At 39.6% G+C, this 18,412-nt stretch overlaps 1 protein-coding gene across 8 annotated transcripts in view; it reads left to right on the top strand.

Moving 5' to 3' along the window:
- Positions 1–840: 840 nt before the first annotated feature.
- Positions 841–18,412, top strand: part of LOC104015164 (sorting nexin-29) — a 129,868-nt gene continuing 112,296 nt past the window's right edge. For 5 of the 8 annotated variants that reach the window (XR_015698845.1, XM_087732329.1, XM_087732332.1 and 2 more), the window contains exons 1-4: positions 844–1,407; positions 7,956–8,020; positions 8,836–8,888; positions 12,474–12,598. Coding sequence is in view for 7 of the 8 variants with exons in the window: in XM_087732329.1 (XP_087588455.1) it covers positions 1,401–1,407; positions 7,956–8,020; positions 8,836–8,888; positions 12,474–12,598 (250 nt within the window). In the remaining variant the exon portion in view is untranslated. Of the gene's footprint in view, positions 1,408–1,763; positions 1,932–7,955; positions 8,021–8,835; positions 8,889–12,473; positions 12,599–18,412 lie in introns of all 8 variants that reach the window. The other 3 variants (XM_087732335.1, XM_087732333.1, XM_087732334.1) reach the window with 3 other exon arrangements.

The raw sequence follows: 18,412 nt of genomic DNA, 5'->3' as shown, positions 1-18,412 counted from the left end.
CCCAGTCTTGTAAGGAATAATTTCAAATAACCCCTGTGATGCTTGAAATAGGAATGTTCTAATGACGAATACCTTTGTAGAGCATGGAGTCCCCACTCGTTCAGGTACTACCGCTGGGTCACAGGAAGGGAGGTTGTGGTGCTGTGGAGCACCATACCTGCAATCCCAATGTATTTCCCGATGGTATAGACTTTCCTTTTAGTGCCAAGCATTTTTCAGACTTCATTCTATAAAGATTTCTTTCTAATTTACTGATTTTTTTTACATACCCTTGTTATATGTACAAGGACTGCTGATTAGATATAGTCATGCTAGGCTACTGGGTGGCCTAAAATTAGGAATATGCTTTTGTCACCGTGCCTTCCAAGCATTAATGTTATTTTCCTAATATTAGGCCAGTTTCATTCCTGGAAATCTGCAACAACAACAGAAGCAACAACAATCTTTTTATTTGTAGATAGCTTTCTGTTTCAGGTTCTTGCATGAATGATGAATTAAAATGTTTTAAGACTAGTAAATTATTGCACAGCATCTGTGAACGATCACTAGTACAGCATCTTTAGGAGGCTGACCACAAAGTTTGGGCCAGTTACGAGTTAGCTGTGTAGGTCTGGCCACACATAGCCAAAACCTCTGAAATAGGCCTACAGAGCTATTAAATTTATTATTATTACTTTACCTAGGAAGTCTTAAAAACAAGGTTATGCTCTGTCGCTCTGCACAGCGTGGAGCAGCACATGGCAAATACACAGCACTGTACTGTGATAGTGTGCAAGTATAAAATGGCAAGATGATGCCTTAAAACTAGCCTACAACTTTTAAGAAAATTACTTCATTACATTGCCATTTTTTTGCATTAGAGGTTTCACAGTTTCTGTGCCGTTTTTTTTTGAAACGTGAACCTTTCAGGACCTATAGCTTACACAGCGCCTGTGACAGTACAGAACACTTTATCTCCCTTTTTCTCATCTTCCATTTGCCCGGTGTTTCCTCACTTCCCCGCAGTTACCGCACGGGGCAGGCCGTTAGGCTTTCCGGGAAGCGGAGGATTGCCACAGGGGCTCCCGCCCGCGGGAAGGTTGGCCGCCTGACGGAGGAGCGGGCCGGAGCCGGCGCCGCCCTCGGAAGGAGGCGAACGGCTTCGCGCCTTTTTCCCAGGAGCGGCAGGCGGCGGTGGCAGCCGCACGCCCGGCGCCTGTGAGGGAAGGCGGCACCGGGAGGAGACCGCGGGCGCGGAGGAGCTCGAGGCCGCCGCCGCGGCGGCGCGGAGCGGTGTTTACCTTCCGGGCCGGCGGGGCGGAGTTCCGGGGCGGAGCGTGTGCGCTGGCCGGCCCGGCTTTGGGCTGCGCGGGAGGAGGGACCGGGTCCGGCGGACGGAGGGTGCGAGCCCCGAGGCCACCATGAGTGGTGAGTGGAGGGCTCGAGCGGGGCCCTCTCCGCTGCCAGGGCGCGCTCGGTGGGGCCGCCGGGTCCCTGGGGCACTGTCGGGGCTGGTGCGGGCACGGCTCGGCGGGGGATCCCCGCCGCCTGCTCGGTCAGGCGTGGCCCTGTCCCCCGCGGGCCCAGGCCCCTTTCTCCCCCCCTTGCTTCTCCCCGGCGGGGCTGGGGGCTGTGGCCTGGCGAGGCACAGGAGACTTCGGCTTCTCTGGCCCCGCAGTGCGGGGTAGGGCTCAGCCCTTGCCTGCATCACCACACCCCGCTCCTCATTTTGGCTCCCAAAGCCCCCCAGAAATGGTGTTTTTACCTCGTTTTAAATCCTGAAGCCTGCCCTTGAACGTGACACTGGCTTGCAGCACGAGTGGTACTGGGCTCGGGGTTCTCCATTGCCTCAGCTGTGCCAAATCACAGGAAATATTCCCGAGAGAATAAACGACCAAGGGAAAATAATAAAAAAATAATTCGAACTTACTAACCTGGAGCTGGTGAGAGAGGTGAGAAGCATGACTAGTGGAAAAAGTGGTCCCTTCCAGTATTCAGGGTGTATGGTTGCTGTTTCCCTAACTCGGTCCTGATGAGGATGTGTTGGCTGTGGATGCGTTCAGTTCTGGCCTCCACCTTACAGAGAAGCGGTGTGTGGGGGTGTGCTAAATCCTGAGGTTTTTGAGGTGTTCGTGAGGGGAAATATTTAAACACTTTGCATGAGACTTGGGACCCATAAACTTTAGGACTGGAGGAAGCATAGCCACTTGAACGGGCCAGCATGGAGAGTTATTTGATAGGACGGAGGAAGAAATTTTAAGAGGTTTTTCCTGTAAATGGCTTAAAACGCACTGGCAAGGGTTTGTTTGTTTGTTTGTTTGTTTTTAAGAAGGGAGGTTCATTAGTAAACGCTTTCATGGGTCTGCTTATACAACTTCAGTAATGGAAGCCACAGACAACACTCTGCACCTGAAAATTAGATCCTATGATTTTCTCCCACCCTGACTGGGTGAGATCTGTTGCCAAAGATAGTAAGAAAAAAATGGAAGAGTTAACTGGAGTAAGTAAATGCTACATGTTTTATGGATAGCAGTCATTTCTGAAACTGAAACCAAAAATGAAAACAGTTGTATTTTTCTTTGTTTTGTTCTCACCTTTACGGTAAGAAGAAAACTAAAGATTTTTATGGAAGAAGAGATGAGGAGAAGAAAAGATTATTGTGGGGAAAACTGCTCATTAGCATTGTGAAAAATGCAAGTAACAGTCAAATCTTTCAAACCATGGAAAAAGAAAGTTTCTCAAATGTTTCAGGTCTTGACACGATATAGGCTAAATCCTAATTCTGAAGTTTTTAAGAGTCAGCATTTTCATATGGAAATCCTCAGCCCTTCAATGATGAATTCAGGCTGGGACTAGCCTTGTGCAAATTTGTGCAAATCAGAGCCTAAATCTTCCTAGGAGACTCATCTTTGGGAGCTCTGTTTGAATTCTGTGACTCAAAAGGCAAGGTGGCACCTCTTGTGGCATATAGCCTCATCGTGTAGTTATTTTTAATACCTTTTTTTTTTTTTAAACAATGAAGAAATACAAGTTTACGAGGAGAAAAAAACATTTGCTTAGAATAATGCCTAAGGTGACATTAAGGCTTGTGGTTCAATCGCATGGCTAACCTACCCGTGCGTAGCCCTTGCCCAAGACCTATATGACTTTTCCAACAATTTCGATTCGACAGCAAGATAGCGAAAAGAATGCTAATTTTGCACATTGCCAAACGTTACTGTTATACAATACTGTACAGTATTTTTCCAGAACAATGTAAGTGGAACAGATCAGGACAGAGAAATGTCTATCATTATCATGCGTCTTTCAGATAAAGGAGATCGCTAGTGTAACATAAATTTAACTACGTGCTTTTTTTAGTGGCTGTAACAGCACCGTCTACACTTATTTCCCTGCGCAGTTTTAGCGCCTAAGAGTAAAAGGGCTGTAGATAGAAGAATCTCCTTCCCTAACAGCTATAATTATTTTTAATGTATATTTTTTTAGCTACAGTGTATTTCTAGTGGAAGTGAAGGTAACTTCCTGTTGATGTGAGCGTTACTTTAATATTACCAATGCTACTCACTAATTACATACTCATATTTTATTGGACAGTGTTGAATAGGCTAAACTTTAAAGTGAAGTAACACAAGGATACTAGATTTATGTACTTGTCAAGAATTAGGGGTGTTTTCACTTGTTTAATGACAGTTTCAAAAAACATAAAAATGCGACTAATTCAGGGTGAGTCAGTAGAATCATAATAATGTAGTACAAGGTAGTATTTAAATTAGGTCTGTGTTTGTTTTATCTTAAACTTGTACCCTCAGAACTTGTGCTAGAGCAAGCAAAAGGAATTGCAGTCTGAAATTTTGCATACAAGACTTCAAGAAGTATGTAAGAGCAATCTGAGATTTTTTTTTTTTACCTATATGCTACACGTGGTGCTGAAGAGAGCTGTACCTATAAAGAATTGGATGAAAATCCTATTTTCCTTTACTTGCATAGTCAGTTTTCTTCTGCTGTGGGTGTGGATTTCTGTCAGGGTATGGAGAGAAGTTTGTTTTTAAAATAGGAAAGCATGACCGTGAAGAAAAAAAAATGACAAGGGTCACAGAGGCAGGTGCAGTACCTGAGCCTATTTTTAACCCTTTTTGACTGAGTAGATGTTGATGGGAGGAGTCTCTTTAAGTTTCTTAGTGTTTTCAACCTTATACTTATGTTTTCACAATTATTTTTAGACTCACGTATGAACTTCCTTTTTCATTGCAATAGTCTAAATATAGCCTTTTTTTTGAGTAATGCTGGTTTTATGCATTCTATGTTTTGTATTTGTGTTACTGCTGTTTTTACCACTATTCTGAATCGGTAGGAGGGTATTCTGGTCAGTTTGTAATACACTGTTAGTCTTTTAAGTCAACTAGAGTTGATCACACTTAATTGGTACTCTTGTCTGAAAATATGCTTTTTTTTTTTTTTTTAAAGACTTAATTTAGAAAGGGAAGACTGTAAAAGAGCAAAATCTTAAATAGAGTTGGTAGAGATTTATTTTTACCTTCCATCTACTTGAAACAAAAACATTGCTAAATAGTACCACATTTTCTAGGCTTATTACAAAGAAATATATATCCTCTGCTTGAAAAAACATACAACTTAATCTTACAATTTTAAAAAAAATATTAGGCTTTGTGAATATTCTTTTTCTTCTACCTGCAAAATTTCTATGTTAAGCACAGCAATAGAAGAATTCTGAAGACGTGCATTGAGCAGAAACCTCGGCCAGCCCTCAGTATAGGCATCATGTGGCCTCATAGCCCTGTTAATGGTGAAGGTGATCTGAAATACTTATGGAAATTATTGGTTGTAATCATGTGCAGTTGTAATTGTTATTAGTACAAATTTACAAGTAAAATAAAGACAAAATACACATTACACTGCACTCAGTCTGTGTAAATTTAAGGCTGTTTGATACCACATGCTTTAGTCTTTTAGAACATCAGTTTGCATAGTGATCATTTGTAGGTTTTCTGTATTTATGCATTTTTTATGTTGTTCATAGTCTGGTATCTAGTTGCAAACCATTTCTGTGTTGCCAAATAGATACAAAGATGCCAAAGAGATGTGAGTTTAAAAACTAACACGTATTGCATTTGGAACACAAACTTAACCCACATAGTTAGTATTTTAATTTGATAGATGTTTTTCAGGTCATGAAATTATTAATTACATGCATTTGTTCTGAAGTAGTCTCAAACTGTTAGTATAAAGACAAATGTTGCATTATGCCTGTTCTCGCAGGTATGTGAATAGCATAAGACTGTAGAAGTAATGAGTTTTCAAACAGTAGAGAAAGTCTGCAGGTTGGTGTATATTCACTGTTACTGTGCATGAGGGATTGTACTAAAAGTTGGGATTTAATTGTTTTCCTTATTTTACAGTACGTGATTTATTATAAGGCATTTAGATTAGATTTACATTATAAGGCATAGGCATGTGTCTCCTTTTTTCAGCAATGCATGCATGCAAAACACTAAATATAATTTAATAAAATTGTAGTCTCTGAAGGAGCCCAAAGTGGAGTAGTAGGGATTATATGAATTTAACCTTATCTTCACAGTGGCATAACTGGCATAGTTGTTTGGAAGTTAAAACCTACTTGGTATCGGGTTTGTTTTGAGAGTCCTTTACTAACGTTGAACACTGTTTACATCTTCACCTGACTTTGCACACATCGGAGTATTTGACTAACAGAACCAAACCTCATACATCACATGTCTGCACAGTTGAGTCAGAGTTCAAAATCGGAAGTATAACTTCTTGAAAATCCACTGTAATCAGCTCAATAAGCATTGTGAAGCTTAGTTAGCGATCAGCTACTTTTGCAGGTTTTTCCTGTTATTTTCTTTATTCTAACATTGTGTATTATAGACTTACTGTGGGGTTTTTCTTCTCCTAATTCTGTATTTAAGATGAAACAAAGGCAAAATAATTTCAGTGGGACAAATTCATAGAATCATAGAATCGTTAAGGTTGGAAAAGACCCTTAAGATCATCAAGTCCAACCGTTAACCCAGCACTGCCAAGCCCACCACTAAACCACGTCCTCAAGCACCCCATCTACCCATCTTTTAAATACCTCCAGGGATGGAGACTCAACCACTTCCCTGGGCAGCCTGTGCCAGTGCCTGACTACCCTTTCGGTGAAGAAGTTTTTCCTGATATCCAACCTAAACCTCCCCTAGTGCAGCTTGAGGCCGTTTCCTCTCGTCCTATCACTCGTTACTAGGGAGAAGAGGCCGACCCCCACCTCGCTACAACCCCCTTTCAGGCAGTTGTAGAGAGCAAGAAGGGCTCCCCTCAGCCTCCTCTTCTCCAGACTAAACAACCCCAGCTCCCTCAGCCTCTTCTCGCAAGACTTGTGCTCCAGACCCTTCACCAGCTTCGTTGCCCTTCTCTGGACACGCTCCAGCACCTCGATGTCCTTCTTGTAGTGAGGGGCCCAAACCTGAACACAGGATTCGAGGTGTGGCCTCACCAGTGCCGATTACAGGGGCACTATCACCTCCCTGGTCCTGCTGGCCACACTATTCCTGATAGAAGCCAGGATGCCATTGGCCTTCTTGGCCACCTGAGCACACTGCTGGCTCATGTTCAGGTGGCTGTCAACCAGCACCCCCAGGTCCTTTTCCTCCAGGCAGCTCTGCAGCCACTCCTCCCCCAGCCTGTAGCGTTGCCTGGGGTTGTTGTGACCCAAGTGCAGGACCTGGCCCTGAGCCTTGTTGAACCTCATACAGTTGGCCCCGGCCCAACGATCCAGCCGGGCCAGGGCCTTCCTACCCTCCAGCAGATAAACACTTCTGTCCCCTCCTGCTGGTTTAGGAGCAAACTACTTTGAATGGGATTATGAAGACAGGAAATTCTGGGATTGGGACCTCGCAGTGTTGGACAGCAAGAGGAAGAGACACGTATCTTTGATGTCATCTCTATTTACTAGAGGGCTTATTGTGTGGTGTTTAGTTTTCAGTATCTGGAGGAATTTGCTTATGCAGAGTTTTGATAATTGGCTTTCAGCCTATGCATATCTTAGTTGTATGTTCTTTGAGAGGAAAAGAAGAATAGAATTACTTTAATTCCAGAGGGGTCACAGAGGTTTTTGAAGGATATTTTGAAGTTAAGGTCAGAATAAAGAAATGATCGAGGTGATGTAGGTTAATTAAGCAATGAATTTTACACACATTCATGTGAGTTTATAAAGCATATTCTGACAAGCAAAGTATTATGCTATTTATTGTTGAAATGATTGAGAAGTTAAAGATTGTCTTGTGTAGTTGCTTGCATAGTAACAAACGATTTTATAGGTGTTAATCAGGAAGAACTGTGCTGGCAGTTAAATTTTAAGGGTTTTATTGTAACAGTTGCTCTCTGTTCACCTGACTTAAAACTCTTTCTTCAGTAACGTTGTTTGACATTAAGGAGATATTCCTGCTGTCACTTTCTCATTTTCCATTCTTTTCTTGTGCTATGATGATATACTACCCTGGTAGTTGTTGCAGTATGAACATTTATGGGGTTGCAGCACGAGCTCCATCAATACACCTAATCCAACAAAAAAAAAAATTAAAAATCTTAAATTAGGTCAGTTCCAGGCTTTCAATATGGCCCCACAGGTGGTTGTGCTAAGACGTTAGATGAAAGCTGTGCCAGTTGTGCACAATTATACTATGTTTGGTATTGCTGCAATATACCTTATATCATGAAACCAAAATCTTACTAAAATAAGACTAGATGATATTCCAAACCGTATTCCTGCTTATTAGAGAAAGGCTACTTGAAACCTCAAAACACAGACTTATACTGCATCATTTTACTTAAAGAAAATACATTAATAAATTTAATGGAATAAATGGCATGGGAAAACAGGGCCCTGGTGTTGGCCCGAATGGATTTTTCTTAAAAAACTATTTATTTTAAATGGATATAATTTTGTTGAATTTCAGGTTCACAGAACAATGACACTAAAAGACAGTTTCTTCTAGAACGGCTGCTGGATGCAGTTAAACAGGTGAGAAATCCGATACATATTTCTACAGTATACTTACTCTGAGTTGTCAGTACTAGCAGGAACTGTCTTTGCCCTTTTTTCTCCTCTTTACTAGACAAAGAAGTCTTTTACACAGTTCTGCTGAGTTTTTGTGTCTGATAGGAAACAACTGTTATGCAGTATTTGTTTAAAATTCTTGTTCTTGACCAGATTATATTTGTAATATTTATATATATTATAAATATATGTATGTTTGTAATATATGACTGAACTGAATTGTAGTGTACTGCAACAGCTAAATTGCTTACCATTTTACAGTAGCAGCTTTTTTTCTTTACACTAGGATTTTAGTGAATGGTTAAAATAGAGGTAAAGATGGGATTTATTTATGTATGTATGCATCTTGCGTCAGCATGAAGTTCAGCAAGTAGAATTTCATAGGCTCGTTTCAATTTAGGTGAGCTTGGGAGGCAGAAGAATGCCTCAAAAGTAAGCCAATGATAAGTTTTATAAAGAATGGTTCTTCTGTAATTGTAGCACTGAGCTGAATAGGAGCAGCGTTTGTTTTTGTGGGTGTACATTTAAAACTCAATTTTAAATTTATTGAAGGACCTGCAGGTGTGTTGTTCTGGCTAGCAAGAATATATTTGAACTGCAAGAGTAGCCCGTTAGTGGAACATGATGCCGTAAAGCATTTTTTGGTTGCAGGCTGTATTTGCCAATGCTTTATTTTGTACTGCTTCCTTTTTTGTTATGACTTTGTTTCTTATATGGAAATATTTCAGAATATTGAGTTTGTTAGTGTAAAAAAATCTCTTAAAATCTGTTTATTGCAGTGTCAAATACGGTTTGGAGGAAGAAAAGAAATTGCTTCGGACTCTGATAGCAGGTAAAATAGTCTAAGAAACTTTTAGATTATGTATCATAATAACATAAAACATATGGCATAAAATACTTGACATGCTCAAAAAAAACCCAGTTCCTTTTGTTTACACAAACACTGACATGGCACTCTGAATTTTTCATCTTGTTACAAATTTGACAGCTTAACAAAGAGTGTTCTTCTGTATGAAGTTACAAGTGTTTTAAGTGGCTGCAGAGTTCATGACAAAGCATTGAATTCTGAGGTCTGAACATGAGATTGGGAGAATTTATCTTCCCTAAAACCTCTTTCAAAATGAATGCATATTTATTACCAATGCACCTGTGTTTTGTGAAGCTTGACACATCAGTGTCAAGGGTGTTTAAAACATAGTCATTAAGAAAATTTTTGTTCTTATTTTTCCTTATTCCTGACATGTTTTAAACCTGTTTTTCTTCTTTTTCTGTATGAGAAGCTGTTCCTTTTTATTAATGTAAGTTAAAAAAATTCATTTAATTTCTATTAGTTGTATTTGTTGTTGGATATGGCATATTGGTTTCTAAGGCTTTTAAGATGATGACTGGTGGACAGAAATTGCAGTGCTTTTTGTATCCTATTGAGTCTTTCTCAGAATCTGTCCTATCGAAGAATTGCGGATAAATAAAACACCAGGATTAAATGCAGTTGTTTGTTGTCCTTTTTCTTATGTCCTTGAAGTTTGACTCTGCCTTTTGGGAAAAACTTAATTATCTGTTGGCCATTTATAAATGATGCATAAAATTCTCTCCAATCCCCTCCCAACTCAGTCTTTAAGAACATGTCTAAGGGTGTGGTTTCATGACTTCTGGAAAGCCAGCATAACGATTCATTGCTACTGAAGGCGTGGGGAGGGTTCATGTATCTCCTCAAGGTCCCTGACTTCAGTACTACTCCCTTCCACAACCTTTTTAAGCAATGCCTGGTGATCATCCAGTCCCCTCTGAATTAATTTAATAAAAGAAGAAATAATGCAAAAGGATAACTTTCTGCCATTTTAGTGAGTTAAATCAGTAAAACGTCTGGTGAATGCTAGAGTTGCTGCAAGGAGGGGAAGATCACACAGCTAGAAGCAATGGGAAATGCAGAAGAGGAGGAAGAAGCAACAAGGGATGAGAGGGCAAACCCATCTCCTTTCAGAAGCAGCTTGTAATGCAGCTCCTGTGCATTACCTGTGTGTGAAACTCCGGGCTAATGCTACTCCATGGCAGCTTAAGCCTGTCTGACTTTTGGCTACTGCTGTCATCCTGTCCTGCCCTTGGCTGTTTCAGCCTACAGTGTTTTGGGGAAACGGACCTGGAGAAGTGTCCTGTTGAGCTAGCGTAGGGGAAACAGTTCAGTACAGGGTCTGCTCAGCACAGAGTTTGTTGGACAGAAGCTGGTGTGAGGGAGGAGGCGAGAAGGTGCAGGTGGGATAAAGGGATGATGGGGCTGAAGGACCTAGCAGTTGGACTGGCTGTGCAGCTATAGCTGTTGGCACAGAAGCATCAACTAGAGCTAGTTATTTAATCTTTACTGTTTAGTCTATGTGAGACAATGTATTGACGATGTTTGCCTTTGTAGTAGTAGATTGTGTAAGCTTGTCTAGAAGGAAGTACCTCCTATATAGAGCAAATTCTCTGGATCTAAAACTTCTGCTTTGTTGCTCAGTTTACTTGAACAACTGCTTTGCTGCAGTTGTTTAATAATTTGAATTATGACCTTTAGTATTTGTCTTCTTACAAACAGTGAGAGTTAGGATTCCAAAGATACAATGCTGGCCAAATTTTACTTATAAATATTTTCCTTAGAATTCAGTAGACATGCTGAATAATGGATTATAGCTAGGCAGTTTCAGGATGAAAAAGGAAGTGGAAAGTACATTAATAGATATTTTTTTTTCCCCCCTCCCTGAATTCCATGGTATTTGAGGTTGTTACTATGCTAAATATTGTGAGATAATTTTGAAAATGAGGATATTCTGAGAATTTAGATCAAAATCCATGGCTCTCCAAGTTTTGTTCTCCCAATGTTTTTTTTTGTCTTTGTAATTGTTCAGAGTTCTACTATGTCTATGTACACTAGACTTCTCCCTGTTTTTCTGTATTTGTTTATTTAACATACACTTGTGATGCTATCTAGTAAATGCACTATGCATATTGGGCATTGTAGAATACCTGATCTTTTTGAATTTTATTTTGTTTTACCTGTTTTCCTATAAAATGCTGCACAGTTTTCTTGCTTTGATTCTCAGTGCACATGGATTTTTAATAATATGAGCTCTTTCACAGAACCTGGTTTCTGTTCCGCTTTCTCTGAATTGAAAAAGTTAAGTAGTTTGTTGTTTTTTTTTTTTTTTTTTTCTGAGGGGTCATGTATCTGCTGGAATTTCCATTTTTAGCAGCAGCAGTCTTTTTGGCAAGAATTAATCAGAACTGTTCCACAATCATCTTGAGTATTGTTTGAATTATATTCTGCTTTATTAGCAAAGTTTTCCTAACAAAGTAAAGTTTTCCTAACATAGATGTACTGGAAAGTATTACATGTTAAAAGCTCTTCTGTCCAGGGCAATATGGTTAATATACCTCTTTTTCTGTCAGTGCTCCTCCTGAGATCTTGTGCTTTTTTGTGACCCTGAATAGAATTCTGTACTTCTGGAATGCCGGGGCAGAGTCCTGAGCCACTTTGTCAACTGTTTTTATTTATTTGCTTGAACTTAGTTAAAGTATCTTTACTTGCTTTTAGCAATCAGCTTTGGCAGCCAGGTGGCAACTTTCTTAAAGCTTAAGTTTTAACCATTGTTTATTTAATGGCCAAAGTAAAACTTGGAGAAAATAAGATTTCAAACAAACAGATTGCATTAATGTCTGTTATACCTTAAGCCTGACTATTCCCCGTAGGTTACAATAATAATGCTTTCTTTGGCAGGCTGAATTTTAAAACTTTGCTGATTTTACAATGTTTCTACCTGTGTGAAAATTGATTTATTAACTGGGTTATATTTAAAAAAAATAATCAGGAAATTTATAAATAGTATTGTAGAGAACAACATCAAAACCTGAAGATTCAACACATCTCCAGAAAAATATTTCTTATTTTCCTATGCCTAGGATTTCTGAAGGACAGGAAAATGTATGTTTAATTGTTTTCCTAGGCTTGAATTATAGTGTACTAATGCAAATTAACAAAATTGTATATTAATTGTTATAGCACATTTTCAAAAAGTCATTCAATGCATGTGTAGTACAAAGTATATTTATGAAAATATAATTGCATTACATGAAAAGTAGGTAATCTGAAGCTGAAATAACATGACTAACAACCACTATAGCAGGTGAGGATGATTTCTCAAATTGATTGTCAATTCTTCTGAATGTAATTTGTGCCCCAGCTTTGGATAGTCACGAGGAGACTGTGGGTATAAGTAGATTATACTGTTTGCAAATAATGAGATTAGTGCAGACACGGGGTCTTGCACTACGTATAATATAATGGTTCACCTTTACATTCTCTATTCAGAGATTTGGAATAAACCTGCTCTATTGAAACATAGTTGATAGTTCTTTTCACTCGGTTTCTTGAAAAATTCTGTTGCAGAGTCACTTGTTTGTGTGCTCAGTTTGAAGCTGTGTTACAGCATGGTCTGAGGAGGAGCCGAGGATTAGCATTAACAGCAGCAGCGATCAAACAGGCAGCAGGTTTCTCCAGTAAAACTGAAACAGGTAATTGGTTAATCCTAACTATTCTATTTTAAACAGTTGATAAGTGCAAGCAAGTGATATAATTTCTAAAGGAAGTTTTAAGCAATGCACCAAACTGCAGACTGTTGGTGGCATACTTAATACTTGGACTCTCACTAAGCAGTGAAAATGGTTATGGCTTTCTTAATCTAGTTTAACTTTCGTACCAAATTTCTCTAGAAATTTTGGTGTTTGGAAATCTGCACTTCCTACAGTTCCATCATAAGTAGTATCATTGGCAAATTTCTTTTGAATTCTGGTAGGGATAAAAATTGTGTAATTGTGCTGTTAAGTTTTTGCTACAACATTTTCATTCTTAACCTTGTCTTACTCTGTTCTTTAACTACCACATTCTATAGCATCAGATGTGTTTAACTTCTAAGTCTTGATGTCATTTTAAAAACAAAACTTAGATTACTGGTATTGGTTGGGTTATTTCTTATTACATTCTCCACATTTGAAGAAAAGATTCCTTTATTTTTGTTGCCTTCTCTTCACCTTGAAGTTTCTGTTGTTTTTTTATCAGAAGTATATGAAGGTGTTAATCTTCGTCAGTTTTGTTGTGAAGTTTGGCATACAGTATCTTTTTTCTCAAGCAGGGTACACATAATATAAGGAAGTTTCTTCTTGGCTTTTGAAACTCTGTCAAGTGTAACATGTAACACATGGTGGGGTTTTGGTTTTGTTGTTTTTAAAGTATATTCAGTGGTACTAGAATCATTACTACATTTTGATCTCCAGCCATAACTTCCAGTTACACCAGATGACTGCATATAATGGGTATTACATTAACGCAAAATGTGTAGTTTGATATAATGGTGTTTTTAAATTGCTGTAACAACGGACTTGTTTCCTGTGGATGATAGGGTGAAATGTTGGGTCTTGTGTGCTGAATCTCCTGCTGATGGGTTAAAGCCTCCAGACTTAGCTTTTGTGGGAAGCTAAAATAGCTATGCTTTTAGAGAAGTTGGTAAGTTTCCCATGTTTGCCTCTCTTAATTAGTAATGGGCAGGACTTGACACTTTGTGGACGAGTAAGAAAAATTCAGCTGTTTACACAATCTTTATGGATTTTTTGGCTCTTCTGTATGCTTTTTTCTCCCTTGTGTGTGTTTGTAATTGGGGATTAGATACTCTGTGGTCTCTTTCAGCCTCTGGGTACTTTCCGTCTCTTTAATGGGTGGTGATTTGATTATCTGCTTTTTATCCCCCCACCTTGCAATTGAGAGTTATGCTTTGGTGCAGAGAATGTTCTCCCCTGTTACTCTCTCTCTGATTTATGCAAATAGTGTGTATTCAAATTTGAAGACATTATGTATAATTCTTATGGTTTCTCTCTTGTCTGTTAGTAATGTCAAGGGTGTATGAAATTTTTGGTCCTGTCTTTTAGTGGTCAGATGTACAAGGGTGCATCTCTGATACTTGGGAACTTAGTAACGATTTAGCTATATGTTTGTGTGTATGTGTGTCTTATTTGGGGGCTTGTCAGTGAGGTGATGTGGAGGAAGAGGAGAAAGTCAGGACAGTTATCTGTGGTTGGGGAATGGAAGAGGGAAGATAACCTAATTTTTACTCCTTAAGAAGCTTAAGCAATGTATGGAAGTTCAAGAACAAAAACGTGGCTGCTTTGCAGCAAATTGAATGCTGTAGAATGACTAACAAGAGAAACGTTTTTTTTTTTTAATGGAAATTGCTGGGTTCCACTGCATTTATCTTTGCGAATTACAGTGTTGGGGTTTTTTTTCTGAAAGCAGTTGGAAAGTACTTCTATATTTTTATCACTTTCAGACAAATGAGTCTGGTATGATTCATATTCCGTTCTAACATAATCACAGGTGTCATCTTTTTCTTTAGCATAGTGGAATACTGCTGTTTAGGCTATACATTCAGGCTTGGACAATTGAAAAATAAAATACTTTGGCAGTGGTTTGGGTTTTTTTTTTTTTAATTGACAGATACTTCATGAGAAACTGTACGTTCAAATGGCTGTAAACAATGTAGCATCATTTTGCACCTAAGAGCTTCAGTGTTTTACTTTGTTTTTCTTATAGAATCATAGAATCGTTAAGGTTGGAAAAGACCCTTAAGATCATCATGTCCAACCGTTAACCCAGCACTGCCAAGTCCACCACTAAACAGTGTCCTCAAGCACCACATCTACCCGTCTTTTAAATACCTCCAGGGATGGGGACTCAACCACTTCCCTGGGCAGCCTGTTCCAATGCCTGACTGCCCTTTCAGCGAAGAAGTTTTTCCTGATATCCAACCTAAACCTCCCCTAGTGCAGCTTGAGGCCATTTCCTCTCGTCCTATCACTTGTTACTAGGGAGAAGAGGCCGACCCCCACCTCGCTACAGCCTCCTTTCAGGTAGTTGTAGAGAGCAATAAGGTCTCCCCTCAGCCTCCTCTTCTCCAGACTAAACAACCCCAGCTCCCTCAGCCACTTCTTGCAAGACTTGTGCTCCAGACCCTTCACCAGCTTTGTTGCCCTTCTCTGGACACACTCCAGCACCTCGATGTCCTTCTTGTAGTGAGGGGCCCAAACCTGAACGCAGGATTCGAGGTGCGGCCTCACCAGTGCCGAGTACAGGGGCACTATCACCTCCCTGGTCCTGCTGGCCACACTATTCCTGATAGAAGCCAGGATGCCATTGGCCTTCTTGGCCACCTGAGCACACTGCTGGCTCATGTTCAGGTGGCTGTCAGCCAGCACCCCCAGGTCCTTTTCCTCCCGGCAGCTCTGCAGCCACTCCTCCCCCAGCCTGTAGCGTTGCCTGGGGTTGTTGTGACCCAAGTGCAGGACCTGGCCCTGAGCCTTGTTGAACCTCATGCAGTTGGCCCCGGCCCAACGATCCAGCCTGGCCAGGTCCCTCTGCAGGGCCTTCCTACCCTCCAGCAGATCGACACTTCCACCCAGCTTGGTGTCATCTGCAAACTTACTGAGGGTGCACTCGATCCCCTCGTCCAGATCATCAATGAAGATGTTGAACAGGACCGGCCCCAGTACTGAGCCCTGAGGAACACCACTTGTGAGCGGCTGCCAACTGGATTTGACTCCATTCACCACCACTCTCTGGGCTCGGCCGTCCAGCCAGTTTTTAACCCAGCGCAGAGTGCACTTATCCAAGCCGTGAGCAGCCAGCTTCTCCAGGAGAATGCTGTGGGAGACAGTGTCAAAGGCCTTACTAAAGTCCAAGTAGACAACAACATTTCTTAAATGAAAATAAAAGTTTAAAATAAAAACTCCAGTAGTAGTTCTTTGGAACTATGACTTAAAAATCCTATTTGAAATATTTTATATTTTAATATATATTCAAGTAAACAAATTCCTAACATCAGTGTGATTTGGTATCAATTGATGGCATGGTCATTACAGGCATATGGAGCTCCTTTAATCTTATATTACGCAATCTAAACAAAACCAGCAAACAATAAAACTGTATTTTGTCTTTAGTTTGTAACAATATGAGGGTCTCTTCATTTAACTCCAGTTAAGGTTATGTGAGAATACTGTAGCTGATGCAGTACTCACTAAAAATTACTAGGACAATATTGTTGAAAGATTCTAAATAGATCAACTCTTCCATTGCCTCTGGCTGCTCTTTCTACTGTGTTATTAGGGGTTCCAGACTTGCTGAAACCTTTCTGTCAGTAACAGCAGTAATAGTTCATAGCTTTTTCTGCACTCAGTCAGAGGATCATAGGCTAACTCAAGTTGGAAGGGTCCTCAGGAAGCTGCAGTCCTACAAAGGTCATCTATGAGGTTAAACGAGGTTGCTCGGGGCTTTATCCATTTGGGATTTGAAAACCTCCACAGACTGCACAACCTCTTTGGTCAACCATGTTCCAATATTTGACTGTCCTCGTGAGGAAAGAATTTTTCCTTATATCCAGTCTGAGTCTCTCTTGTTTTAACTTATGCCTGTTGTCTGCTGTCCTCCTGCTATTTGCTGATGTGAAGAGCCTAAATCAGTCTTCTTGATGACTACCTTGTAGGTACCCGGGGGCTGCTATTAGGTGTCTGCCCTCCCCCTAAGCCTTCTCTTCTCCAGGCTGAAGCAAAATTTTGTCTTTTTTTTTTTTTTCTGTAGTAGTAGTTCTGGTGCTGCATATTGCTGTAGATTAATGTATATGCTTTGCTGCTATAACTGTAGGATAGTATTATCCATTTAGAGGTAAACCATGGCAGAATTACGGATGTGGCTTATTCACAGCCTCATGGCACGTCGATAGCAAAAATGGGAATGTATTTTGAAATTGTTGCTAAGTCACAATATGTTTATAGTTTTACTACTTTATGTATCATGGCTTGCTTATGAATAGTAGGCCATTGTAGAGTAATGCTGAGGGCTAATATGGTAAAATTATTAGTTGCTGTGGTTAGGAATGAAAACGATAGGCTATGGCTTATGGAATATAAACTTCATTTAATGATACTCTCAGTTAAAAGCGAAAGCTATAGCAAAGAATGTTCTACTATGAAACACTCGTGACAAATATGACCCTGTTCTTTAATTACTTGGCAGAAGAGACACTGAAATGCACAATGGCTGCACAGTGTAAATTGTTTTCTTTACTTTTTTTTTTGCATAAGAAGGCACTGAACCTGGGTTCAGACTGAGATCTATGCTCTCAGCTTGAGACATGACTGCTGTTTGGTGCTGATTCATGATTGGTGGTATTCCAGTTATTGGAACTGTGATATTATTAACATTAAATAAACTGTTTTCACAAAGTGATTAATATTTGGGTGAATTGCATAACATCGGTGTCTTCTCTGCCTACAGTACAATTGTACAAATTGTATTTTACTGAAATTAAAATGATCTTACTTCTGAATAACAAGTATTGGATTATTTGCTATGAAAAATAACATCAACAGTTAGGGCTTGGATTTTCATTTAATGCTACTCTCAAAGAAGAGAACTTAGTAATTTGAAAATGCCACTTACATTACTGTTTTTATAAAGTATGTCATGGAGGGACTTAGAGCATGGAATGCTCTTACTTTATTTCCATTGGATAGATTTTGGTTAAAAGCTGATGATAATCCAAATTTTGAAGCTTTTCAAAATCCTTGATACCTGTAAATAATCAGAATGAGAAGAAACACTGAGTTTCACTCTCAGCACAAGGGGAAATCTGCTTATTTTCTCTATTCCTGTAATATTTTCACTTCCTCCTTTAGTATTGTTTTGAGCTTTAGCAAAAAGGAAAAATGAATTTTATTGGTCACAAGAAACAACAAAATCATTAAATCACTATCATCTTGATACAAGTCTGGCATTTTAAAGAATACCTTTTTCTTACATATACATGCGTTTTATGCAGATCGAATAAGTTGAAGCCAAAGGAGTAGGACATATGATATTTGAATGCTCTTATATGTTCAGCGGGCCTCCTTATTGTTTGCATGTTAATGTGCCTGTGATGTCCTAGTTCAGCGAAGTATACCTTTAGTTTTGCATCCTACGTTGTCAATTCAATGGTTTCTGTGTTCTGCAGATTTGACTAATTTAGGAGAGCTCTCACTTATTCTTGCATAGCTGTCGGACCTATTTTGCAAAACTTTTAGTTAATGAGTCTAACCTGCTTGTTATGTGTTTAGGTTTCTGAAATTATATTATAAACTTTGCTAATCTAATGCTACATTTGGCTTTCAGCAGAGATTAGTAAAAAACCCCATACCCTCAAATGAGCATATTTCACCAAAAGAAGTCATAAGCTGTACTGAAAACCTATTCAAAATGCGACTGCATGCTCTTTATTTAGCAAAGAGAAAGAGAGGTGTCATGGA

The sequence above is a fragment of the Nipponia nippon genome, unplaced genomic scaffold (assembly GCF_047370975.1).
Source record: "Nipponia nippon isolate SJK-2023a ecotype South Korea unplaced genomic scaffold, ASM4737097v1 scaffold_5, whole genome shotgun sequence".
Classification (NCBI taxonomy): Eukaryota; Metazoa; Chordata; class Aves; order Pelecaniformes; family Threskiornithidae; genus Nipponia; species Nipponia nippon.
This window is presented reverse-complemented; position numbering and strand designations above follow the sequence as displayed.